This window comes from Anguilla rostrata, chromosome 17, assembly GCF_018555375.3.
Source record: "Anguilla rostrata isolate EN2019 chromosome 17, ASM1855537v3, whole genome shotgun sequence".
Taxonomy (NCBI): domain Eukaryota; kingdom Metazoa; phylum Chordata; class Actinopteri; order Anguilliformes; family Anguillidae; genus Anguilla; species Anguilla rostrata.
The window spans coordinates 11,995,208-12,022,472 of NC_057949.1; the positions used below are offsets into that span (position 1 = coordinate 11,995,208).

The 27,265-nt window shown below is 44.8% G+C and overlaps 3 protein-coding genes and 1 non-coding gene across 9 annotated transcripts; 2 read left to right on the forward strand and 2 right to left on the reverse strand.

Annotated features, from left to right (window-relative positions):
- Positions 1-262: 262 nt before the first annotated feature.
- sdr42e2 (short chain dehydrogenase/reductase family 42E, member 2) lies at positions 263-12,420 on the forward strand. Of its 2 annotated transcripts, none has more exons than XM_064315245.1 (12): positions 263-417; positions 1,291-1,683; positions 1,885-1,980; positions 2,257-2,314; positions 2,582-2,700; positions 3,558-3,633; positions 4,644-4,726; positions 6,353-6,490; positions 6,922-6,987; positions 7,210-7,273; positions 7,465-7,538; positions 10,483-12,420. In XM_064315245.1, exons 2-12 carry the CDS (start codon positions 1,303-1,305, stop codon positions 10,735-10,737), a joined length of 1,410 nt encoding a protein of 469 aa, XP_064171315.1. In that variant the 5' UTR covers positions 263-417; positions 1,291-1,302; the 3' UTR covers positions 10,738-12,420. The 2 variants fall into 2 exon arrangements, with proteins under 2 accessions (XP_064171315.1, XP_064171316.1); XM_064315246.1 differs by lacking the exon at positions 263-417 and adding an exon at positions 649-847.
- Positions 12,421-12,507: 87 nt separating this feature from the next.
- Positions 12,508-12,589, reverse strand: trnal-uag (transfer RNA leucine (anticodon UAG)). Its single transcript has one exon. It is a non-coding gene; the product is annotated as a tRNA-Leu (tRNA).
- A 214-nt stretch (positions 12,590-12,803) lies between these two features.
- mfsd13al (major facilitator superfamily domain containing 13a-like) lies at positions 12,804-27,162 on the forward strand. 4 transcript variants are annotated; one of them, XM_064314852.1, is made up of 6 exons: positions 12,804-12,909; positions 23,361-24,092; positions 25,118-25,272; positions 25,573-25,656; positions 25,978-26,121; positions 26,480-27,162. In XM_064314852.1, the coding sequence occupies exons 2-6, from the start codon at positions 23,370-23,372 to the stop codon at positions 26,619-26,621; spliced, it is 1,248 nt and encodes a 415-aa protein (XP_064170922.1). In that variant the 5' UTR covers positions 12,804-12,909; positions 23,361-23,369; the 3' UTR covers positions 26,622-27,162. The 4 variants fall into 4 exon arrangements, with proteins under 4 accessions (XP_064170922.1, XP_064170920.1, XP_064170919.1 ...); XM_064314850.1 differs by lacking the exon at positions 12,804-12,909 and adding an exon at positions 19,493-19,625; XM_064314849.1 differs by lacking the exon at positions 12,804-12,909 and adding an exon at positions 22,246-22,858.
- Positions 13,480-22,078, reverse strand: LOC135243207 (cerebellar degeneration-related protein 2-like). 2 transcript variants are annotated; one of them, XR_010326580.1, is made up of 6 exons: positions 21,849-22,078; positions 20,645-20,757; positions 19,414-19,562; positions 19,000-19,173; positions 16,304-17,183; positions 13,480-16,195 (listed from the first exon to the last, which is right to left on the reverse strand). XR_010326580.1 is itself a non-coding variant. In XM_064314854.1 (5 exons), the coding sequence occupies exons 1-5, from the start codon at positions 22,036-22,038 to the stop codon at positions 16,415-16,417; spliced, it is 1,395 nt and encodes a 464-aa protein (XP_064170924.1). In that variant the 5' UTR covers positions 22,039-22,078; the 3' UTR covers positions 13,480-16,414. The 2 variants fall into 2 exon arrangements, 1 of the variants encoding a protein (XP_064170924.1); XM_064314854.1 differs by having other exon boundaries at positions 13,480-17,183.
- Positions 27,163-27,265: the final 103 nt, after the last annotated feature.

Sequence of the window (27,265 nt, forward strand, 5' to 3'; positions counted from 1 at the left end):
AGAAAGTTTACCTGAGTCGTGTGGTTGGACCTTGCTTCACCTGCACCACACAGTTCCCAACCCAACACCCATCACATACAAATGCACAGGTCAGGTAACTAAAGCATTATCATATGACGCTAAAGACATCTAGACAAGGACTGCCACATTTCACTTCGAAGCTAAAGGTACTACGTTTTACACTTATTTCTATCCTGTTACAACTATGGAATAGGATATAGCCTATGCGCGTTTCCCCGAAGACATACGGTAAGGGGTAAACTCCCGTTTCAGGTGAAGGATTGCAGGACAACAGGTGACTAACTGGTTGTGGGCATCAGTAGAAAGGCAGAAATTAGAACGGGGGCTTCGGAAAATTGGGGTGACCTTCAACACATGCGGCGCTCGGAGTTTTGAGGGAGTGTGGCAGAACAGGCGGTGCGTATCAATTTAATTTTTCTTTTAAAACTTAATGTAGGGAAATAAGGGCAACAGGACCCATGCAACTGATCCGCTAGTTATAAGTATAAGTATTTGCATAACTTCGTCTATGGGTAGGCTGTTGACAGTTTAATTCTAACAACACACAATAACTGAACGCTATGAATTTTTCAGATTTTAAATTAAATAGATAACAACGGAAGAATCTGAACCCAATTAGTTAGAGTCCCTTTCTATTAACTGTCGTAGGCCAATATTTACATTGTCCCGACGATGCGTAATTGGACAGCTATGCCTCGTAATGCGGACAGACTTTACTTTCTCTACCGGGAGAGATTAACCAGAAGCTTTGAATGTGTTTTGACACGGTGCCCAGAGACCTATAATCCGCGTTTCGACCTAAGGAAATTCAGAAAGCTTCCTAACGGTAACATACTGAAATTATTTAAAGTGCAAGCATACCTGTTTTAGTTCAGTCCACAACAATTAGGTCTGCTACAGCAGACCTTTCCCAAATGGATTTGTGTTATCTGTAGCTTTTTATAACGTCTAAGTTTTCTGGAAAAAATGAGTAAGATCAGCTGCATGGAAACCAATGTAATAGCGACTGCAATAATAAAAAAATAAAATAAAAAAACATTGTCCAGCATCCTCTAAAACATCTATTAAACAAACATTAAATATTTATATTTAATGATATCGCTTATTCTGCACATTGGAATGGTTACATTTCATCATGTTAAGAAACAGTACGCTCGACTGTGAACTGAGGATCAAATACATTTGTGTACTTGCACATTGTAATTGCGCAGATGCAGCAATGGTATACCTGTTTATTTCCTGATGGACGGCTTTCTTTTACCTGTGCAGAGCCTAAGCTGTATGGAACTGTGCAGCATGAAGGATGGCGGATCCTCCTGTCAGGTGGAGCAGCTGGCCAATGCGTGCGTGTCAGAGCGCAACCAGAGTTCCTGCCGGATTCAGGCCAAAGGCCTCCGGCCTTGGTCGGGCAACAGCACTACGACGACCAATACCGCCAGGCACAGAGCCAACGGAACCGCGAATAACCATTGTAAGAGCGTGGAATTCGCACCCAGTCGACTGGAGAACGTGGAATTCACGGGGAAAGTGCTGGTTACTGGGGGTTCCGGATACTTTGGCTACAGGTTGGGTCGTGCTCTGGCCAGCCGAGGGCTCTCTGTTATTCTGCTGGACCTGGTCAAACCGCGTAGGGGCACTCCCGACGGCGCAGTGTTTCATCAGGTAAATGCTTTTTACACTGGGAAAACCGCTAGAAAGCAGAAAAGAGTGTGTGAACAAGAATATGAATCCAAATGCATGGTGGGTTGTGCGAGTATGCAAGCAGAAGGAGACATCTTTCTGTAGCTCCTAGTGCACATCTGATTTGTTTAACCGTGCAGTAAATTCGATTTCCACTCTTGTTTCTATTTGTGTTTTTGGCAGGGTGACATTCGGGATTATGAGTCCCTGTACAAGGTGTGTGAGGGGGTGGATTGCGTCTTCCACACTGCTTCCTATGGGATGTCCGGCCCAGAGCAGGTGAGTGTTGCGTCATTAGTTATCCGCTGCTCATTGTATGTCCCTTGTAGTGTGGGTTTCAGCATACTTTGTAGAAATACAGTTCTTGAGACTAAGAACAGAGACTCATGCTACCTACAGGTGACAAAAAATGAATTAGCCTTCCGAGTCATAGGAGTATGAGGAGAGTTCTGGTCTGTGAAGGTTTGAATGTTAGTGTTCAGGTCGCTGTAGGTGTGAGTGATAGTATTAATTTGGGTGTAGGTATGAGGAATGTATCGCTGTTAATCTTTGCAGCTGAAGAGAGAGCTGGTGGAATCTATCAATGTTGGTGGGACAAGTAACGTCATTAAGGGTAAGCAGTCGCCAAGCCCCTGCAGCCCCTCCCAATGATGGCATTTGGGATTAATCTTCAGAAACACTGTGAACAGTGTGGTTAATGGTGTGTTTGGGAATGGTAGCTATAGCACGAGTATAGCCTTTGCCAGCTACATATTGCTTGCAGGGGCTGTAAAGTCTCTTTGCTTGCTGTAAAGTTGCAGGTATGTGCTGCTAAATTGTTTGTAGTGACTGTACAGTTTCCAATGTGGGCTGTAAAGTTGCGAATGCTTGCTACCCGCAGCATGTTTGGAGCAGGAAGTCCCTAGCCTGGTGCACACCAGCACCGTTAACGTTGTGTTCGCTGGCCGACCCATTGAGGATGGGGATGAGGAAACTGTGCCCTGCGTGCCTCTAGATATGGTGAGTGTGGACCTGTCCCAATCTTTCTATTACTCATTACTGATCATTTACAAAACACAGTTTGCCCTGTTAGCTTGTTGACAACCATGATATGAATGTGATATTAGTTAGACTGGTAATGGAAGTATTTGCTGCTGGAATTTCTCATTTTACAGAATTAAGTCTTGCAGGAAAATTCCTGGAGGTTTATGGGTCATCTAGCAAACACATGAACTTGTGTTTTCAAACAAGAGAGTGAGGTCGTAAACAGACAGTGATGTCACAAAGAGGGAGAGCAAGGATTCCTGGTGCTGTCTGTGAAGCTAACAGGATTAACTGTTTAAAAGACGCCTGCAACTATTGTCATGCAATATATTAATAGTCATATAAATTATACATATATTTTAACATTTTACCATTTACGTTTTTGTGCGTGTATTGTGGAATTGTGAAAGTGAATATTCAACTGAGGGTTTTGAAATATATTTCACAACAATAAAAATGAGTATGATTTATTTTTTACAAAATGAATTAAACTAATACTAAAAAGGATCTCTGACATCCATGTCTGTGCACCTGCCATACTGATGTAAAGAAGGGTGTTAGGGTATGATGATACAGGAAGTAAGGGTGTGAGGGTGGAGGGTAGAGGGTGTGAGGGTGCAGGGTGTGAGGTTGAAGAGTGTAGGGTGGAGGGTATGAGGGTGTAGGGTGTGACGATGCAAGGAGGAGGGTGTGAGGGTGAAGGGCGTAAGGTGTGAGGCTGCTGGGTGGAGGGTGTGGGTGTAGGATGGAGGGCTGAGGGTGTAGGATGGAGGGTGTAGGGTGTGAGGGTAGGAGAAGGAGAAAATCTGACCACAGCCTCTCTGTCCTGGCAGCACATAGACCACTACTCTCGGACCAAGGCCATCGCGGAGCACATGGTGCTCAAGGCTAACGGTCACACTCTGAAAGGTATGAAACAACAAGCGACCAGCAGGTGTGGTTGGGCAGGTGGTCAGTTATTTCCCAGAGTACCGTGCGGCACAGTTCGGACACAGTCTCAGGGGGATAATGGTGACTGAAACTCAACACTGCTCGGCCGCTCGCTGGCGTGGATAAATTTAGAGCTGCAGAGTACAATGCAAGGGTATCCGACAAACACACACCTGACACCAGCATGAGCCTATATGTGTGCGCGCGTGTGTGTGAGTGTCTGTGTTCAGATAGTCGCTGGTAAAATGAAGACATCTTAAAATGGCCGCCATAGTAAATTGCTGGTGTAGCAAGGCTAAATTGTGATGGCCAATAGCTTACAGAGTAATAGTAATTACATACAACTTTGACAAAATTATAAATGAATGACCAAAAAGATAAGTTCTATGGTATTACGCACTTGTTATTCTGTTGAGATTTTGAATAGGTTTTCATCCTGAAAGCAAAACATTTTTAAACTGCTCAGTGCTGGATAATTTGGTATTGGTCATTGAAAATATTGTTTCAGATGTCTTTGAAAAGGTGATATTTTCATCAATCAGTAGTAATGGAAAACCATATATTACATAGTGTTTTCAATGATTTGCTAGCTACCTAACTAAGTGTTAGTGTCTGTTTTGTGGTCTCCTGTTCACCATAAAATAAATTTATATTTCCCATATATATTTGGAAAAGGTAAGAATACATCATGGCTTAATGAAGCCATTTAATTTCCATGACGATTAACATTGCATCTCCGTGGTACATGCTTGTTTAGGGTGTTCTTCAGTCTGTAATACCCAGCAGAGAATTGTAGTTTCTTTCATGGGATATATCAGTGAGTCTAAAGGGGTGTGTCTGAGGCATGTTAATGAGTCTAAAGGGGTGTGTCTGAAGCATGTTAATGAGTCTGAAGGGGTGTGTCTGATGCTTGTTAAGGTGTCTAAATGCGCTCGTCTGAGGCATGTAAATTACATTAAAGGGGCGTGTCTAACGTGTTTGCTCTGCAGGGGGCGGCCGCCTTCAAACCTGCATCCTGCGTCCTTCAGGCATCTACGGGCCCGAGGAGAGGCGACACCTCCACAGAGTAATGGTGAGCAGCACCCCTTCCCTTCCTCTTTCTCTTTCTTCATCTCTCCTTCCCTTTTTCTCTGTCCCTCTCTCTCTCTTTCCTTCTCTCTGCACTAAAGGGTTCAGGTGAGAGGGTTGCCCCCTCTGGTTAAATAGGAAGTTGCACTTATAATCCTGCATTGGTCAGTTTTTGCACCCACCCATGCTTTTTTAATTCCGAGTTCATTCCTCATCCTTAAAAAGACAAATTGTAGCTGCAGCTGGCCCAAACCACATTAATGTGTGTCTGTGACACATCCCAATACCCATAATGACATAGGCTTATTATGCAATATTACCATCTGTATAGGATATGAGCTATTTTTTCTGAGACTGTATGCAGAGAATTATGAATTCCATACCATGGAAAATTACAAGAAAGTTCTAAATGACTGCATAACGCTATCCAAAGGCTACATTGTCTCTTCACAGCAGTTAGGGTTAGGTTTGCTCAGGACCTCAACACGCCCGTGGACAACAGCAACTCGTGGACAACGCCTCCTGACTATACTTTTTACATGAATTGGTCAACAATGTGACACCTAAGTATGTGCCATTAGATCTTAGTATCTGAAACACTCTTTCATTTTCATTTTCATTTCATTTGTTAAACTGTTTTAACAATTGAAATAACAGGGTAGTCTGTGAAACTCATGGGAAGAACCCCATTAAAATTTAATGGCCTTGTCTGTGCCTCACTCTATTCCTGTTTCCACCTGTAAAATGAACCACTGGATTTATACCTGTTCCTTATCCGCCCCCAGTTGTATTTGCGTGGGTTATCTGGCTTCTCTGACCTGAGGCAGACTTTACCTACATTTTATCTGCTGCATGTAGAGCATATCTTACAGGAGCCAGGAGTTTTAGACAGGAGGCACAGATACAGCTGCCCAGAGCACATGGCCAAATGAACACTTTCCCTGGGTTTGTTCCGTCTCAAAGACGCCATGAACCAGAGACGGAACACCGTAGCCTTTACCTGCTGTACCTGAGAGCTGTGCAATATTAATGGCCCTCTCCCAATATCCCCTTACACCTGTTCCTCCGGGAGTCCCAGGAGTATGAGGTGAGCAGGTTAACTGCAGGGCCCTGCCAAGATTACAATCTGCCCCTCGTTTAGTCTAATTCACCAAAACCGCCCGATGTGTGGCACGCTTAGCCTAATTCACCCAAACACTTGTGAAAGCCTGTAAGAGTCGTTTAGTACACTGAGAGACAGGGGTGTGGATTACAAAATGATACAGCTCTTTTTCACTTTTGTGCAGCTATACAAACTGCCCCTATGCCAGAAGTAGAGTATCTCATATATCCTACATAGTTTCCTGTGTTGGACCCAGAGATGAAATCTTGTAGGACTACTGCTGTAGGTCAGATAGTTTAGTTGTGGCTGTTTCAGAGTGTATTTCCAGTCGGTGTTGACATCAGGTAGGCTCTGGTGGTCAGGTTTCACTAGGTTAGATGGTGGGGTTTTCCTGCTTTCACTTAACCTGTGATTTCTCTCTTCCAGTAATATAATGATAAAATATAGTATATTCCCTCACATTCACTCTCACTCTCTCTCTCCTCTCTCTCTCTCTCTTTCTCTCTCTCTCTCTCTGCCATCCACCAGGTGAATGTGGAGAGGAGATTGTTTAGTTTCAGCTTTGGTAACCATGATGCCAAGCTGAACTGGGTCCATGTGGATAACCTGGTGATGGCACATATCTTGGCTGCTGATGGTCTGACCGTGAGGAAGGACCGTGTGGCGGTAAGTGTCATGAAAGAACTGCTGGTAGATGTAGTCCAAACCCAGAGTTTGTGACTGTGTGTGGGAGAGTTACACTTCAACAGTTCTCAAATGGGTGGAGCTGAACCAGTTGTAATGGTTTATTGTGGATAAGCATCATTCTATCTAGTCTGTGATTGGCCATGGTGGTCCTGTCCATCGTGAAGCTCATGCTGCTTTATTCTCCTGTCACAAGAGCTCTCTCTTAGCTTCCTTTACCATCAGCACCGAAAAAGGGGTTTGCGGCACAGCACCAGTCAAATTTACAGGAATGTTTAACATTTCTTCAGAGTCTAAATGTGGTCACACTTTGATTCAGTCTCAAACTTTCTGTTATGGCTATGGGAGCTCTCATGGAACCACAACATCTCTCTATCTATCTGACAGTTGTGTGGGTACACGTGTTTTTGCAGAGTGGACAGGTCTACTTCATTAATGATGGAGAGGCTGTAAACCTGTTTGAATGGCTGACTCCACTGGTGAGACTCTTCAACTATTTTACTAATATATGAAATATCACTCCACTAATATGTGAAGGAGACATTTTTTAATATCCATGCTAAGATACATATATGATGTAAAGGTTGTGTATCGGGGCTTGTAATGTCAGGAACTTGTGTCTGTAGGTGGGACATGGTGTTCAGTTGGGATGTATACATGCATTGGTATATGATATGAACTCTCTCTTTTTCCTCTTTCAGTTTGAGAAGCTGGGCTATAGTCGTCCCTTGATACACCTCCCTTTCTCCCTTGTCTACTCTGCAGGTAGGGATGTGTGAGCATTCCTGCTGATGCTTTGTGATGCCCGATGTTGGTTTAGGTGATGCTTGGTGTCGGTTCTGCTGATGGTTGGCATCTGTCTTGATGATGTTTGGCATCTGTTTTTGCTGATATTTGATGATGTTTTATGTATGTTTTGCTTATATTTAGTGATGTTTGGTGTTTGTTTCCTGTAGCCGTTCTGATGGAGAGTTTGCATGTTGCCCTGGGACCGGTAGTGGAGATTCCACTGCTGTTCACCAGGAATGAGGTATGCATCAATCTTTCTCATGAAGAACTTGTGGCCCATTTCTCTCCTCTGCACAGACTATAAGATCTTCTCTACGTGTTTGTTCAACAGGCTGAATTTATACATACTGATCAGACATATATTCCTAGGTGCTCTATTAAGGGCAATTCTTTTTATTTTGTGACATACTGGACATTTCACAGGTCTTCATTCTGGGCTTTGAACTGCTTTATTATGACAAAAAAGAGAAAAAATACTTTGACCATATGGACTATGGCTACCTGTTTAATGTTACAAACCTCTTGGGTTAAATAATTAATAATTAAATAATTTGTGCTTCAGTGATTTTGCATCTAGACTTGCTGATTTCGAATTGTTGTTGTCAGCCAGGTCTAGCACTATCCTATAATTATAATTATCCAATAATAAAAGTATTTCAGTTGCAATAATAAGAGCCAGCTAGCTAGTATGTGATCTCATTTTTGACTTTTACTTTAAATTAAGCGCTTAGTCTTTTAATCGCACAATATTCCGTATGACTATGTAAATATTATGATCAATAAGCAACACAAATGTCAGACACCGAAAGGCGATTGGCTCAAAGTAACAGGAATAAGTATTTTGTTGTGGTTTAAGTCTGGGTCATCTCCCAATGTAATCTTTTAAAAAATAATGGTAATAATATCTGCATTTATAGACCGCAGTGTATTTTTTTCCCTGCATTTTGGCTCTTTATTCTGTATAAAAACGCAGAGCCCTGAGTTAACAGGACCGCTGCAGCGGCCTGCCAGTCTGTGTACAGCAGAGCAGGGTGGAGTGTGGCGGAGCTGCGCCTCCATTAAGCAGATGAGCGTCAGTGTGGTAATACAGCCGGCTGGGCCGTGGGCATAGTAGAGCCAGGCCAAGCCATGGCCCTGGCAGCAGACAGGAAGGGACAGCCATCTATGGGGTCTGAGACGCGGGGCCATAAAATATTGATGATAAACACTGCTCCGGTTAGCTGTGTTACGCATGTAATCTGAATCGACAGTCTCTCTCCCTCTCTCCTTCTCTCCTCCTTTCTCTCCCTCTGCCTCTCCCCCCCCCCTCTCTCTCCCTTTCCCTTTGGCCTCTCACTTCGGATCTTGCCCTAGAACACACACCACACACAGGGTAGTGGTGACATGAGGAGAACGCTCGTCAGTTCCCCTACGTGTACGGAAAACTCCGCGACATCACTGTGGCAACAGTGTAGAAGGTGTCAGTTACACCCTCTGATTAAAAACTTGTTTTAGTCACAGAGACCAAATCTCATTACGGGAGTAATTTTCCTGTGTGATTCCGGTGAGTGGTTTGGATCCAAATTAGGCCCAACACAGTGTGAATGTGTATGACCTTCAGCTGAAAACGGAAGTCCTTTTTCTGGCAGTAATTTTTCAAGCATTTATTAAGTTCCAGACAGGACTGTGTGAACAGCACCAATAGTTATAGAACATTAGTATAAGATCTGAAGGTTATTTTATAGAAGTATGTCAAAAACCCAAACCTGAGGAATTATTTCATAACTATGTTTGATGAACGGCATTAGGACACACCCACACACACACACTCACACACACTCACACACACACACACACACACAGCATAGGGATTCCACCGTGTGATGAGAAACTGAAGAAGCAGCCCTCCAGTGTAGTGGGGTAGGGATGAGTGTGTGAATGAAAAAAGAGTCAGGCTAGAGGCTGTTACATGGAAACACTTGACAACTGAGGGGTCTACATACACTCTTTGGCCTGTATGCTATGAGCACATGTGTTTCTGTGGGATGTTCTGTAAATGTCTCACATGGATTTTTTTTTTAATGAGATGAGCACGGCAGACATGCCTATGGACACTAAAGTTAATTCAGCATTCCCTCAATTATTTTTGTAGATTACAGATGTAAACTGAACCCCTTGCCTCTCACTCCCTGCAGTTGTCTGTCTGTCTGTCTGTCTGTCGGTCTTGCTATCTTTCTATCTGTCAGCCTGTCAGTAAGTTAGTGCTCCTTGGCACTGGGCATTTCCAGGTGGGTATTTGATCTGTCTGGAGTAAAGAGATACAGGAACTTTGGATTGCTTTTAGGGTCTGAAACCTTGGGTTAATCATATGAACCTGACCCCTGGCGCCCCCCAGGGGGTTTGGCATGGAGTGATGTAACCATGGGCACAGCTGACTGACCAAACAAATGCCTGGATCTACACCAGTGCCTGCCTAACTGTGCCATTCCTCAGAATTCTTGTGCAACTCCTAATGATGCCAGTAAACTGTGAAAACAAGTTTATTTGTTTTTACATATGTTCTGAAAAAAAGTTATGCTATGCTAAATCTTCAATTTGTTTAGTCTGTCTTAAGTTGGTCTGGACAATGTGGAATTAACTGAAAGGACCTATCAAATCACTATACTGTCCTCTATTGGTGGGCTTAAAATTAGCATTCACTGCTCAGCAGTGAAAGCTCTCTGAGATCAGGGGCTTATTCTGTCCCAACAAAGAGAAAATTACACTCAGGTCACTGCTGTGGAGTTGTGTGTGCCACAGATCAGAAACTAGGGTGGTTACGGTCATGGGCTTGTACTGCAAAGGTTGTGGGTTTATTTCCCAGCTGGAGTACTCTGGAGCAAGGTACTTAGCCTAAATTGCTTCAGTACATATCCAGCTGCATAAATGGGTTGTATGTTAAAAATATATATAATTTGTAGATTAGGGTAATTGAAATACAGGTAAATGTAAATGTTACATCCAGGTGCTCATTTGAACATATTTTCAGTCTCCATAACTGCGGTGTTTTGCACCTTGATGTTAAGTTGTTCCCATTTCTGTTTTTATTGCCCACATAGCATTTTGTTGCTCTTGAATATGCCCCAGCATTGAGCCCTGTGTGGGTGTGGCTGCGGTCACTCCATTGGCCCACGCTTTGACAGACAGGTCTTGTCCTTCCCCCTCAGGTGCGAAACATTGCGGTGAGCCACACTTTTAAGATTGAGAAAGCACGCCAGGACCTGGGCTTCGCACCACTGAAGTACGACCTGGCCGACTCAGTGGACCAGTACTTGAAGACCCGCCTCCTGCAGCCCTGCCCGCTGTGGTCTCGCCCTCAGTCTCTGGCCCTGCCCTGGGTCCTAGTCCTGCTGGTGCTGCTGGTCAGCCTGGCTGCACTACTCTGCTACTCCTGTTTACTGAGTGCACACACACTACACTAACACTAAGGCACTACACAGACATGAAACACACTACACTAACACTAAGACACTACATGAACACTAAACACTCTACACTAACACTAAACGCACTATACTAACACTAAACACTCTACACTAACACAAAACACACTACACTAACACAAAACACACTACACTTATACACACACATACTGCACTTAGTCACTCACACACACACACACACATACACACGCACTCACACAGTGCTTGCACACTCACGTACAACACGAACACTCACATGCTAGGTCACACATACACTACTCACACACTCAGACTACACTAGTAAACTGACAAATATACATGCACACTCAGACTACCCTAAAAGAAAAACAACTATTTTCGTATTTGTCGTAATGTTGTGACAACCAAAGAAAAATGTGTCACATTACAGCAGTGTTCCAGTGTGTTATTTCACACTGTAGCAGTATTGCAGTTTTAAATATGAGCAAGTTGGAGCAAGCTGAACTTTGATTTTAAAGTTATTTATCCTCGGATGTGATGCAAGCATTAGCCTGTCTGACTGGGAAGAGAGAGGTTCTTTGCTGGAACCAAGGAATCTGCTCATAATTTCTATATAATTTATTGCATCCTCTAAAGTAATTTATTAGTTTATACCACTAAATCAAAATGCTCCTGTCGGAGCTTTACTTACATATAGTTATCATCAGTGTGTGTTTATATGTATATGCCTGTGTATTTGTGTGAACATACTCCTCATAAACATTTTGAAAGTTTTTAGCACATTTTTAACCAACTACATACTGTCTCTCAGGTTGTTTATAAATCCCCATTTTCAAACTAAGTATTAGACTTCCCTCACATAAACAGGTCTGCATTTAAAAACAGAGAAATGACAGTGAAGATCACCCTTGGAAACACTAATCTGCTGAGGGCAAAAGTGACCTTAAAATGCTCTTAAGATTTGGAGGAAATTAAGTAGCTTGATTAAAAAATGGTTTAAACAAATTAATACAAACAATGCCAATGGCAACTGCTTTAAAATAGTAGAATAAACATACTGGTACATTACTGTATGCTAAAACAATACCAAATATAAAATTGTGATCTTAGGTGGTATATTTTATTGTTGGAAAGTTTTTAATGTGCAAGTCAGAAGATTTTATGATTGGATCCTTTTGTGATCAAATGTAGTTATACGAATTTGCAAAGAGTCAGTTCACATACACACACGTACACACACAATTTTAATGTTTTAAAGAGCATTATACATTCTAATATTTTTTAATGCCGGGTTGGGCTACTGTAATATATTTTACACCACTGTAATGTAATCAACCCAATGATTGTATTTTGCAAATTATATTGTAAATTACAAGTTCAATAAACTGTAACTCCAGAATGTCAGAATGTGCAAAGACAGTATTATGAGAAATGTATTGAAGCAGATTCGACGCTTTCACATTTAGGACAGTTAAACAATGTAAAATAAGTGAAAAGTAATGGGGCGGCTTATACATTTTAAGGGGAGGTTGTCGAGAACGAGAACCGGAGTTTAAGAAGTTTGAGTAATTACCAGCGCTATGTGGCTGTAAAGCGATTTTTAGAGGAACAAGTTTCATAAATAAGCACGACCATAAGATGTCGCTATTACACATTTTCACCATTGATCGAGAAATTGTGTACAGCGCGGTATTTTATTTAACACTTGTTAATGCTTGTCTGCGGCTGCAATATGTCATAATCTACAACTACATTAACTGTACCATTTGTTTCCAGAAAATAAAAGATTAGTGGCAGCGGTGGGATTCGAACCCACGCCATCGAAATGACTGGAGCCTAAATCCAGCGCCTTAGACCACTCGGCCACGCTACCTGTTCCGACTAGTTTTCCTAAATCCTTTTTGAAGATTTGTTTATAATACAACTAGGATTGTTAATTTTTCATAGTGAACGAAACTTATCCTAAACTGGACAAAAATGTTACTATGACTCGTTCTATTTAATGACTAGGCACGAGCGCTGTTGACGCCTTAACTGGTTCGTTCCTGAAGAAATGCCTTTCCCAGCTCAGCTGATGAATCAGGCTTCCGGTATTTGTTTAGCTCGGAAATCAGCGTTGAATAGGACCTGCACCAGGGCGCGAGACATTTCAAGAAAGCTTGCCTCTTTAAGTTCATGCACTTTTAACCTTCAGTAAGTGAAACAGATACTCTTCTAAAGCGCGTGTCTATAGCTTCCGAATTTCCGCAATCTTGTTCTTGTTTACTTTTTATATTGTTTAAAATGTGAATGCATGAAAGAATCACAGAAAGAACCATTCAACTCCGAAAAGGCAAGACTGATCATACTGTTGGTTCCTGTGGTTCAGCTAATTCAGATTTCATTTTATTGCCGTTTCATTGGAATGGTTTGGCTGAAAGCAAATAGCACATAATGTCTAGAAAGCCCAAAATGGTGTAGTAAGTGTGTGGTACTGATTTAGTGAAATCTGGTGTGGTGATGGTGCGTTTGGTTCTGTTTTGGGTAAAGCTGTTGTAGTGTCAGTGTGATACTGATTTGGTATAAGCTGGTGTGGTGGTGTGTAATACTGGTTTTGGTAAAAACATAGTTGGGAACCCCAGCTCTAAAAACAATTTGACATGGAAAGGTCCCCCACAACCACTTTATTTACTATTATAGATCTCAGTCGTAAATGTGATTGTCTATTTCACTAATTACCCAATGCCCAAATTAAACAGAAGAGAATGAAGACAGAGTGCACAATAAAGACTCACACGTGTTTACTGGTCATAACCTGACAGCAAATGCACCTGTAAGGTGTAGAACAGACTCTGGCAGCAGACAGTTCAATAACCTTAAGAGCTTTCCATCCTCAAATTACACATGGATATCAAATAACTTCTTTAGCATCTTTGCTAAGCTATACCATGCATGTTTAATTTTTTTCTAAAGCCTCGTTTTCCATTACTGAAGTCATATACATCTGTTATTTACAAAACAAAAAATAAATAGCAATAAATTAATTCTGTGTCCCAGGCATCCTTAAAAACAAGATTAGGCTGGGACAGCAGCTAGAGGGACTTCCAGGGAGTCGTTGGGTGTGGACGGACCACTTTTATGTGTGAACTCAGGGTATGATGTCAGTGGACTCTACCCTGAGTGATATGAGTGCCAACAGTTTATAAAGACTAAGATTAACACAGCTGGCCATTTCTCCCTCCCCTGTCCATCAAAGCTCCATTGTACACACCAATACAGGTGCTAGTCTTTATGTCATCAAAAAAAAAAAAAAAGTAATAATTATGCATTAAAATGTGAACTGGCTGGCCTGTGAATTTCCTCAGCTTGTTCAGCCAAAATGAACAGTGTAGCATGGTAATGAGAAGCGATATTAGCGTCAACCAGAAAAATAACAAATAGTTTGAAAGAAAAGCATCACTAAGTAAGAACTGAGTCATCAGGAAACATTCTCCAAGTATTTACCCTCTCTGATGCCAAATCTCTTTGAGAGTTTCTAATTACTGGGCTCCTTGGAGCCTAACGTATATGTGGACTGACGTTTGCCATTCAGTCTGCAGGAATGGCTGTGTGAAGCTCTAGAATCTCAGGAACGTATCTTGGGTATGGAATTACATTCAGGTTTTCTTCTCAAGAACAGCTCCATTCTCCCACACAAGTGCATTTTTCCTTTCCTTTGAATAAACTGGACCAGTCTGGTAACTTTATATCTACACGCAGAAAAGCAGCCTGGCCTTCTGATGCCCAGAGAAATTTCTGCATTTGAAATGAGGCGAGGCAGGGGTAGGCAGGAACAAAGAGCGGGTCTGTCAGCACTGCAAGGAATCCTTTCCAACCCGTCCCCAATATTTTAACGGCCAGTAGGAGGTTAGGTTCTTTTTAGGTGTCGTTTATGAGCAGCCGATAATCGGCCTGGGCTTTCACTTATACCAGGGCTGCCCAGCCCTGTTCCTGGAGGTCTACTGCCCTGTAGGTTTTCAGTTCAATCCTAATTTAGTACACCTGATTCTACTGATTAGCAGCTTAATGAGATCTCTAGCTGTTGAATGAGGTGTGCTTTCTTTGGGCTGCAGTTAAAACCTACAGGACAGCAGATCGCCAGGAACAGGATTGAGCAGCTCTGATTTACACATTACCTGGCAGAGCTGCTGGCCACAGTTAACACTGGTGCAGTAGAAGTTCCAAACCAGATCCAGATCGCTGGGCCCATCTATGCACTGAAACAGTATCCTAATACGATGAGCCACCCAGCCACACTGACTGCTTCTGTACCCATAATCCTCTTCCTCGTTACACACCTCTGCAAATTGGCAGGTTTCGCAACATGAAGTGCACAAAAATAAACGTAACACTTATTCAGACCTGCAAATTAACACAGCTCATCTCAATTGCGCTAGCTACATTTACATCACATTAGTGAATGGGAACATAAACTACATTGGTAAATCATTAAAGAGGGCAGGTACACAAAAAATAAATAAAGCGCACACCCAAAAAGACAGCTGATATTAGCCTAAAGTGCGTAACAGCGTGGGTGTGGTGCGTGTCTGCTCCAGCTGCACTGAAAACACAGTTAATAACAGCCCAGCCCACGGCCTTAGAGACCGGTCAGTGCTGCACAAGAAGGCATTTACTTTTTAGGCATCTAACAGACACTCACATCCAGAGTGACTTGCATAACTTACATTCTTTACATGCAATCCATTTATACAAATGGATATTTGATATTTACTGAAGCAGAATTACTGAATTCAGTTTAAGCACCTTGCTCAAGAGTACACTGGCAGTGCCTCATCTGGGAGTCAAAAAGTTATAAGGCCAGTTCCCTAATCATCATGCTACACCGCTACCCAGACACGCTACAACTACTTGTCTATCGCATACGATATTATCTGGAGTATTAACCAGATTATCTAGAGTAATGTTGTCACAGCTACATTCTGTACTTCATGTTAATGCTCTTACAGTTACAAACGGCACTAAACACCTCAAGAATTTGCATCTAATAAATGCCACTGGTTCCCCATGTGACCATGTGACCTGAAGCAGTACACGGACTGGCACAGGCAGATTAGCATAAATGAAACGGCTAGGCACCGCTATAGTAATGAAGACGTTTAAACACTACTAAGCAGCACGCAAGAGTCGGGGAGGGAAGGGGAGGGGGTGTTATTACTGGGGGAGACTGGGGATGGTGGTGGTGCGGTCACATTCAGGGTGGGGTCCAGGGTGCAGACCGGTTCAGTCCGGTCTCTCAGAAAGGAGAGATGTTGGGGACCCTAAGCCTAAGTTTGCCTTCCATAGACTCAAAGCCTTCACAACAACCCACAGCTGCGTTGGCATCTACAGGTGAGACGGAGATACTGCATTTACAATGGGGGTGTCGCTCACTGTTGTTTTTAACACTGATCAATTGCAGCCAAGAAAACAGTGACACACTCTCAGGACCATAACTGTGAAACTGTCACTGTGAGACAAACACTGTGGAACGGTCACTCTGAGAGACACTGTGGAACGGTCACTGTGAGACAGTCACTGTAGAATGGTCACTGTGAGAGACACTGTGGACCAGTCACTGTGAGACAGTCACTGTAGAATGGTCACTGTGAGAGACACTGTGGAACGGTCACTGTGAGACAGTCACTGTAGAATGGTCACTGTGAGAGACACTGTGGACCAGTCACTGTGCCTGACTCAGGTCCTGTCGGGTCCTCTGGATGCAGGTGAAGATCTCTTGGAACAGAGCTCTGTACTCAGGCGGCTGGGAGTCGTCATCCAGGCAGGGGAACTGGGTAGGCGTGACTGCAGCGGAGTGGTCTCGGGTCTGCACTGCCTTGTGGCTCCGCCCATCCGGCCCCTGCTGACAGTGCCGGAGGAGCTCCTCGTAGCGCACCTGCAGGGCGCTGTATTGGGCGTCGACCTCGCTGAGCAGCGACACGCCGCGGCGCTTGGCGGCCTGCGCACGGCGGATGCAGGTGAGGTCATGACCCCTGCGGATCTCCTCCGCGCTCGAGCTCCGGAGAACGCCCTCCGGGACGCGGGCGCCCCCGCTCGGCCCGACCTCCTCCTCGGCCCCCGCGTCCTCCGCAGGCTCCGCCTCTTCCTCCAGCGGTACAAACAGCGCGTCCTCCGCCGGGTTGCCGGCCTTCCCGGCCCCGCCTGCTTCGGCACGCCAGTGCTGCCGCAGCTCCTCTAGCTCCGCCTCCAGCGCCTGGACCTGCTCCCGGCCGCAAGCGGCCTCCAGCTCGGCGACCTGTCGCTCCAGCTCGGCGTTCTCTTGCGCTGCTGACTCCGCCTCCTGCTCCACCTCCTCGCGCCACGCCCGCTCCGCCCCCAGCTGTGACCGTAGGGTGCGTATGGAACGCTGCAGGGTGCTGTTCTCGTCTGTCAGGCTCGTCTCCCTCGACAACCAGGTGTCATCGTCAAGGCTGCTGTCGTGCACCCCACACCTGTTGAGGGTGACATGGTATAGGGATTTTAATTTGGTACCACAGATACTGTGTGCAGTATGGCTAATGTAAAACGTTATCAGGCATTTTAAACAAATAATTGTCAGGAACAGTAAAACAGTTTAACAAAAATGTATCACATTACTAACTCAATGTCTTGTTTGTATATATGTACAGACCGTAAAAAAATATTTTTTCTCTCCAAGTACCCAGGGCCTTGTGTGTGTTATTCAGATCCCTGACTGCAAAGGACAGTAATCCAGTCCTTCCAGTCTTACTCTGGCCAGTCCTGCTAGGCTACTTGACCTAATGACACAACCTGGTTGCCTGAAAGAACAGTTGTCTGTAAGGGGCTGATACACAGAGAGGGCAAACGGGTACACATATGATATAGGGGCCTGCAAACAAGTTTAGCATCAGTGCTGTTCGAGATTTTCATTCCTTAAATCTGAAAAGGAGTTATGTTTTTCTTTAAAAAGATTAAGAAAGCTAATCCAGAAAGGAAAACTAATCTCTGAATTATTCTCAAAACATATATGCATTCTTAAAATAAATCATTCTCAAATAAATTATGGAGAAATGATGTCAGTTTTGCTGGGTATGTAGTAGTTTCGCACGTGAGACCAGTACTTGAGTTTTCGACTAAGGACACGTTTGTCTTAACTCGAGAAAATACCCGAGGCCTTTTGGCCACTAATTCTCCTTAATACCACTATTTCTTCTCCTCAGCCTTGTGAAACGCACGGTTGCAGAGAACGTGACCATGGCTGCATGTTGTGCAAGCTAATGACCGCGCCATTGTCCAGCAGGCATTACTGCTGGGAGCCCCCAGACCAGATTACTCTGTCTGAATCCGCAACTCCTGGAGCCAGCTCAAGATTAATGGGAAATGGGGTCACCCCGGACCACAAAAACCCCAAAACCCGCAGCACGCAAACTGTATTTACACCAATCTCACAATCCCGTAACTCACCCTTTCACGGACAATCACTCAACTCACCCTCTCACTAACGTCACAAAGACAAGTCAGATGTTACCCAAAGATGGCACCAGCCATAATGCTGGAGCAATTTGGTATTTAATACTGCTTTCTTTGTTGAAATAATTGGTACACATATTTTGGCCATAGTCTACAAAAAACTATAATAAGCGGTTTTTGAAAAATTGTTTGCATTTTTAAAAAACTTTGACAGGGAGTTTAGATTCATAGTGGTGTCGTTTGCCTGGGTTTCTCACTTCTACTAAAACCGGTTCATGGCTAAGCATGTACATTGTGCTCGACTGAGACAGGAGGCATGACTTATCAATCCAAAATCAGTTATTACGCACAAAACCCAACTAGGGTATGTTAATGACGGATTTGAGGGTGGTTTAGAGTTTCTGCAATGGCAATGAAAGGACGTAAGCCCGTGTAATTGGAAACGCAAACTCTTTCTGAGCCTCAGTGATTAGCAGAAGCTTTGAACATTACATTTCCGCCAAAACCTTTGTAAGCAACAGCATGGTCTCGTAACAAGGAAAGAGAAATATGAAATCTACATTAGACCTGTGCATGTGTTTGAGCATTTTAATTTGTCTGTGGAGGTGTGTGCTTACTCAAACTCACCTGGGCAGGTGTGTGCTTATTCTAACTCACCTGTGCAGGTGTGTGCTTATTCAAACTCACCTGTGCAGGTGTGTGCTTTTTCAAACTCACCTGTGCAGGTGTGTGCTTATTCAAACTCACCTGGGAAGGTGTGTGCTTATTCAAACTCACCTGTGCAGGTGTGCACTTATTCAAACTCACCTGGGCAGGTGTGCGCTTATTCAAACTCACCTCGGCAGGTGTGTGCGGTACAGTTGTGTCAGGCAGCACATGCTCTGCGTGGCCAGGCGTTTCTGCTCCACCCGTGCTGGACTGGGGTGGTGCAATGGGGACACCTGCAGCTCCTCCACCTGCTTTTGTAGCTCCTCCAGGTGAACCTGCAGCCCATCTATGGTATCTGTCAGCCTGACGAAGCGGAGAATGAGGAAGACGATGAAACAGAGGCTTTATAACCTACTTAAAGAGGAAGTGCTTTTTTGGACAGCCTGCATAAAAAAACAGTCTCCATGCTCGTGCACTTTCTTTCAGTTAAGTTTGCAGAGGTTTCACAGGATTTTAAAAAAAGCAGAAGTATTAACAACGGTCTTTTTAAGCAGAAGCTCTAAAATAATGACTGAAAGGGGGACTCCCTGTTGTCGAGCTCACCTGTGTATCCGGTGCTGGGCGCTACGCTTGTCCTGCAGGAGCTTCTGGTTGCCGAGCTCCAGGTCCCGGGCCGCCTCGTCCAGCTGCTCGTACACCTTGGCGTGCTGCTCGTTCACCTGCCGCAGGAGCTCCACCTGTTTGGCCAGGTACTGCAGGAAAGGGAGACAGAGGAGAGCATTAGGAGCTCAGGTGCATCAAATCACTCTGTGCAGGTAGGCCATGCTCCTATTTTCATAATTACAACAAAAATGCCGCTTACATGAATAGTTGCACTGTTTAATGCAGCCCAATAACCACGGAAATAACCCCAGAACACCACCCACCACCACTTATTGGTGCGTTCTATGTCACAGCAATTTTAGCCTGCAACTTTCCAAGTAAGAAATTCATCCAGTGCCATTTCAAAAAATATGTTTCAGGATTTGCAGAGAGAAAGTGAAGCTGAATGAAGTTCTCTCATTCAGCTTTAGGGCATTTGCTGAACTTTCTTGTTTAAGCACACTGAGATATGGAGCACAGGTTCTCTAAGGGCACTTTGACTCCCACCCTGACCCGAACCCTCCATTCCAGAGTGAGCTTTTAATCTGAGGCTCATACACCTGGTTATGTTCCAGGTCTCATTCTGCACACATCTGTCCCCAACTCAGTAATGAATCCCAGGCAGCAGTGTTGAGTGCACCTGAAAGGGTGGGTTCTGAAAGCTTATGTTCTGGCACAACAAGGCCTTTGGCATTACAAGACTCACAGAACCACAAGTGAAGGGAAAAGGTGTATTGTACAAGTCTCACACCGAGGCCTGGTCCTATTATATGCTCACCTACATACACTCCCTCCCTCTCTCTCAATCCCATTTCACCCGTAGATAAACCACAGCTACACCAGCATAACATAAAAACAGTAGTGTTCATTATATACCTCACTACATATTAGCTGCATATTAGCCTATAGCTACAGTATTTCATTTGAGGGACAGTGGTTTTCATTCTGAACATAACATGTCACTGATTTATAAACGTAAATGATTTTTAGACCTGTGTATTTCACTGAAGCGCCTTGCTCAAACGTAGAACAACAGTCATCACACCTCGGACATGAACTAAACATCTTCTGTTGAACTTCCCACTATATAACATACTTTATTTTAGGTCCAGGGCAATAGAATGAAACTATTGGGAAAGAACAGGAGTTTTAACTGGGGGTGGGGAGGGATGGTCAATGGCTGAGATTTCACCTCGATCTCCTGCTGCTGCTCCTGACTGGTGGAATACATGTGTTGAAGCCCCTCCTCCAGCTCGTGGTTTCGCTCCAGAAGCGTCTTTCCCAGCTCCGCAGCCAGACGCAGATCTGTGACATGCAAGCACGCGCGCACACAAAGATAGGGAGATGAAGGTGACTGAGAGGACAAAGACCTGCACACAAGGCAGTAATGAGAGTTTTCCGATCCTGGTGGTCATAGACGCGCTGCGGTGACGAATGTGCAGCTGGGATGAATTTTGGAGTGACCGCAGTACCACGTTTCGGTGATCAGCTGATGGCTCACAAGAATAATCAGGCACCCCTCGAGCAGTCGACAGCGCTTCCGAAATGAATGACGTCCATTCTTGGTTGTGCGGGGTCAAATAGAGGACTCTCGCTAAATTCCCTGGCTACCTACATATTTGGCTTACAACTGGCTACAGTGTATCTCGAGTTATACATGGGCTATTTTGATTTAGAATAGTCAGCAACGACCAGATTTCATGAGCCGACTAAGTTGCAAGCTCTTTCCTCCCGGTTGAATTCCTGCTACACATATTACACTTAACACATAATGCATTTATTAAATCTAATGTATTTCCTCCAGCCCCAATCCAAAATGTTTAATTTTCCACAACTACATTTTTTTTGGCATGAAATATTTCCATCTATAGGATCCCTGTTTGGCAAATGCGAATGCGGTTTGATAAAAGCTGTCTGGACGGAAGGTGATTGGTTAGCATGTCATTTTTTCTGAATGTTCACATTTAAATTGAAACGTATAGCTCCAAAATAGCCTTTAGTACAGCGGACGTTATTGCATTTATGGACACAATTGATCATAATGAGGATAACTGGTGGGAATGGATAATCTTAACTTTGACAGGTGGAACTTCCACCCAAAACGCCTCAATGACAGCATCAACAGAGACTGGACATAACGCCCATGCGGTTTTGGTTATTATATTGCTTCAAAACTCCGAGCATGAAACTGATTAGAACTTCATCCCAACATTATGAATATGAATATTAAAATATACACACTGTGTACTAATACTAACGGATTATATACTTTAACAATAGCGTAGTACTTGCATGGCTACGACCTGCAATGTTACGGCAGCTACTGCTGGCGGTTAAAACGCAGCCTAGCCCGTACACCAGCGCAGCATCAGCAGCTTCATTGTCTACTGTCTTACCATGTTCAAGATCGCGCCTGTCGTACCACGGTCCATCTTCTTTGACCTCAAATTCCTCCGCCATAATTATATCGGTTAGCATTTTGGGCTGATCTGCATCTACTGTATTCCATATGTTTCCGCTTTTAACGAGTCTCTTGGGACACACTCTGTCTCTGACCAGGAGCGCGGTTGCCGGGTACAGCTGCATACACAAACTGTAGCAACGTGGCAACCCCTCCTTTCAGCCGTGTGCCAATAAGACGACTTGACGTAATACTACATTTTTTGAAAAAATAAAAACTATGTTTTAATTGACACCTTGTTGGCGAATAGCTGTGAAGAAGGCGTGGTTGTGGTATTCGTTGTCCAATCATTGGGAACTAACTGTTTTCGAAAAAAAAGCCAGTGAAACATTGTAAAATTAGAGAGAATCAAAACGGCGCACTGTTTTACTCCGCGTGTGCAGTGTCCTACGTAGCTGCAGGTGGAGCGAGCTGGTTTGAGCGCTAGATTGAGAATCGTGAAGGCTTCTCTCTCTTTTGTGACAGCGAATTTCCGCATAGAAGAAAAATAGTGTGAGAAATGCACTCTATTTGAGTGTTTTCATGCCTTTACTAATTTATGTGTTTTGCTGTAAAAATGAGGAGAAATTACGCTGTGAAATTATGCGCAAGGGCATATTTTAACTAGTTGTCAGTGGTACTACTAGCTTGTAACAGCTACAAGCCAGTAGTACCCACGAAGCTCGTTAGTGGTAAGCTAATATATTTAACTAGCAGTACACTAACTTTGCTGTACGTGATCCAGAACCTGTTGCAATTTGAATTCAGAGAAAGTTCTTTAAAAAGGGGTTCAGTGACACCCTCATCACGATGGCGCTTTCGGGTTTTGGGTTGCAACCCGCCGCTCTGGCGTACTGCATGACAACACTGGGAGCAAGCATGATGAACAGCATGTTCAGCTTCTATTACGTGAAACTTTTCTTGAACAAGTACAAGATATCCGAGAGCGCTTTCCACCAGGCACAAGTGAGTATGTGCCGCGATCATCTTCAGCCTTAATCTACAGTGAAGATGGGTCCATCTTTTGAGTTATACCTGCCTGCACAGCTTTGGCTACCTTTTCCACGTCATTGATCTGTAGACATTTCTTGTGGTTGGGCAATCAAAAACTTGAAAACAAGTCATCTTGTTCAAGTGTACGACAGCAGCACAGCTAATGGGAAGCCAAACCTCCTGTTTTCATTTTAAGCATTTAATTGCCCATGTGTTTAAAAGTCATAAACTGTTAAGCGAGTGTTATTTTAAATTGGCGTTGCAGGACCAGTGAGAGGTCTTTGGGGTGCTGACTCCATGGTACCCAGTTTTTCAGGTGGGCCAAAGGTGTAGGTTAAATGCTGACCTACACAGAGTGCATAGATTACTGTTTATAATCCTGGAGTTTTATGGTCTTTCAAACAGGAAGCTGTTCTTTAGCTGTTTAAACACAGGGAAGATAATGGCTGTACCTGCCTCTGCCCCCTCCTCCCAGGTGATCTACATGGTGTGGAACGCGGTGAATGACCCGCTGTTCGGCTACCTGCAGGACAACGCGCGGGCGGCCTGCTGCTCCCGCCGCCGGCTCTCCATCCTCTACGGAGCCCCCTTCTACGCGCTGGCCTTCCTGCTGCCCTGGTTCCCCTGGCGGGAGTACGAGGCTGGTGACTGGCTGAGCGGCGCCCACCTGGTGGTGGCGCTGTGCGCGTTCGACGGCCTGCTGACATTCGTACTGCTGGCGCAGTGTGCGCTGTTCGCCGAGATCTCCGCGCATCACCACAGCCGCCTGCGCCTGGTGAGCTACAGCCAGGCGGCGTCCCTGGTCGGCTCGTCCAGCGTGCTGTTCTGCGGCCTGCTGTCGCGCAACATGGACGACTTCGCCGCCTTCCAGGGCGTGGCGGTCGCCGTGGCGACGCTGGCCTGCGGCTGCATGGCGTACACGGGCCTCTACAGCGAGAGCCGCTTCGACAGCAAGGTCCCGGAGCACAGCCCCAATCCCGGCCCCGCCCAGCCGGCGCTCTCTCTCTCGGCCGTGGTCTCTATGACCGTGCAGATCTTGGCTAACCGGGACTTCCAGCGCTTCGTACTCATGAACTTCTTCCAGGTGTTCATGGTGGCCTTCTGCAACAACTTCACCCTCATTTTCGCTGAACACCTCATTCCCCCCGACGTCCTACCCTCACTCGCCAAGAGCCTGATGTACGGAGCCAGCTTTATCTGCCCACAGGTACTGTACAGCCCTCACCTCAACACAGGTACCGTACTACCCTCACCTGCACACAGGTACTGTATAGCCCTCCCCTGAACACAGGTACTGTACAGCCATTGTCTGAACACAGGCACTGTTCAGCCCTCACCTGCACACAGGTACTGTATGGCCCTCACCTGCACACAGGTACTGTACAGCCCTCACATTTTGTTCTACTTTCTTCATTACCTTTCTCCATTTACAATTTGGCAAACATGTTTAGCCAAAACAACTTCCAAAAGGGCATTTACATGACATTACATTACATAAAATTTTGTTTGGCAGGCCCTTTTATCCAAAGCGATGTCCAATAAGTGCATACCGAACGTCATTGTAACAAATACAAGCATAGGTCAGATAAAGTACAATTCTGTCATAAAGTAGCAGCTATCCATAGCCATAAACATAAGTCTTAAGGTTTAAATAACATTCTCTCTCTCCTCCCTCTGTCCTTCTCTCCGTCTCCCTCCTTCCTCCTCTCTCTCATTTTTCCTCCCTTCCTTTCTGCCTTCCTCTCTATGCCTCTCCCTTCCTCTCTCTCTTGTCTCTATACCTCTCCCTCTCTCCCTCCCTCCCCTCTCTCTCCTTCTCCCTCTCTCATTTTCCTCCTTCTTTCTGCCTTCCTCTCTATGCCTCTCCCTCCTCTCTCTATTTCTCTATACCTTCCCTCTCTCCTCCCTCCTCTCCTCTCCTCTCCCTCCTTCCTCCTCTCTCTCATTTTTCCTCCCTTCCTTTCTGCCTTCCTCTCTATGCCTCTCCCTTCCTCTCTCTCTTGTCTCTATACCTCTCCCTCTCTCCCTCCCTCTCTCTCCCCCTCTCCCTCCTCTCTCCTCTTCTTCTCCTTCCTTCTGCTCCTCTCTATGCCTTCCTCCTCTCTCTATCATTTTTCCTCCTCTCTCCCTTCCTCTGCCTCCTCTCTATGCCTCTCCCTTCCTCTCTCTTTGTCTCTATACCTCCCTCTCTCCCTCCCTCCTCTCTCCCCCCCTCCCTCTCTCTGACTGCAGCTCTTGGTGCTGTGCAGTCAGGACCTGCTGCAGAAGGTGGGCTATTACAGGCTGATCCTTCTGAGTTTTTACCTGGAGGTGGGCGTGGCTGCGGCCATGTTCCTGCTGGGCCCTCTCCACCACTACATCCTGGCACTTTTTCTCACCACCGTCATGTGAGTTGCTGCTGTCATGCCAAACCTTACTACCTGTGTTCCTGTAGCCGCAGCTGGAGCAATATCCTCAGCCTTGTGTGAAACACAGCTGCTCGGTTCCAGTGGGAAATGGCGCCTCACTCTGGCCAAAATTTGGCATTGCCTGTGGAAGAAGCCATTGTGTATTACCTGCAGTGTGTGTGTGTGTGTGTGTTTTTCCTGCGGTGCGTGTGAATGTGTGTCCTCCCCTGCAGTACGTGTGCATGTGTACCTGTAAGTTTGTGTGTTTTATACTGCGTTTTGTATGTGTGTGTTATACAGGGTGCTTGTCCAGGCTGCCTTCAGTCTCTTTAACTTGCCGCTGGCTGACATCATCGACTCTGACCTTTACAGACACAAGCGGAGGTGAGACTCCACCTCTCTGTCTATCTCTCCAAAAACAAGCCTGTCATATTTCACTGAAAATGAGTCCTTCTTTCAGTGACCCTTCCCAAAGCTCATCACACCATCCCTGCTCAATCATACCAACAGCTTCCTGTATTTTAGATTACTCCATCAAAGCAAATGCACAAATTTAACCTGTTCAGTGGTTAGTGTGCTGTAGCATAGTTAGTATGTGGTGTGCTGTAGTGATGGTAGGTGTGTAACGTGTTCTAGTGGTGGTTAGTTTGTAACGTGTTGCCGTGGTAGGTGTGTAACATTTGATCGCCCCTGCTCTGTGTCCAGCTCCCCTCTCTCCTCCATGGTATTTGGGACCAACGCGCTGTTCACCAAGCCGGCCCAGTCTCTGGCCCCCATGCTGGTGGTGTCCATTCTCAACCTGTTCGGCTACGAACACCTTAAAGATGCTGGCACTGCTGCAGACCCCAGGTACAGTTCCACCAGCCAATCAGAGAGCCTGCACATTCCTCTGAGCTGTAGTTTTACAGAGATAGACTGACCTGTTTCTGACTTGCCTAATTCCGATTGCCCTAACTAGTTCTAACTACCCTAAACAATGTTGCCTCTCAGATGGTAGTTCATATTGAGAAATGTGCTGCTACCCCCCCTAGTGGTTAAAATGATGTTGAAACACTTGAGTTTATTCCTGGTCATGTATTAGGAAACTTTGGCCTTCACATTTGGTTAGTTTTGAGTGTTTTTTCTGTTTTTACGTTTGTTCGTGTGTGTGTGTGTGTGTGTGTGTGTGTGTGTGTGCGCGCGTGTGTGTTTGTGTGCACTGTCCCAGCTCTCTGCAGGCGCTGCACAGTGCCATGTTCTCCCTGGTGTGTCTGGTTCCTCTGAGTGTGGCTGCGCTGCAGATCCTGGCCTGGAGACCCTTCTCCATCAGGGACAGTCACACAGTGGACGCCAAGTACATGGACACCTAATGCAACTTCCTGTTTCCTGTTTCCTGTTTCCTCTAACACTGCGCAAAGAGGATGGGCCTGATTCCTAAACACTGCAGTAATAAGGAAGAAATCAGACTCAAACAAACCTCCCAGTCCTGACACGCAGCTCTAAATGTTCCTGCACACACACGTAACATCATTCACCTCATCCATCACAAACAAACCTAAACTGAAGTAAAAATTCACTTAAAGTGAAACCGGAAACTAGCCGACCTGTGTTCAGTGGGGATGACTTTTGCAGTTGAGCCTTAATGCATAGACATTTTTAGGACTTCCTATGTGAAATGTAAATTAACTACCTCTTGTAATTTATCAAGAAATGGTTACAGAACAGAGGACAGATGAACCGTGCTTATTTTTTTCAGTCTGTATTTTCTTTCTGAGAACAACTGAAGCTGTCCTTTAAAACCAATTAAGTGTGATTGTTAAGGTTGCTTTCTACTTTTCTCTTGTCTATTTTTATGTATGTTTTTTATGCATTTCCTGGGATCCATGTGCAGTAAAAATGTGGTTCCAAGGACCAGCTGAATTTGTGCATCATTTCTCTGTTTCTCTGGAACCAGGGATTTTTTTTTTAGATAAAACAGAATTAATGTCGGTCAGTTTTTTCTGAAGCTTTTTTT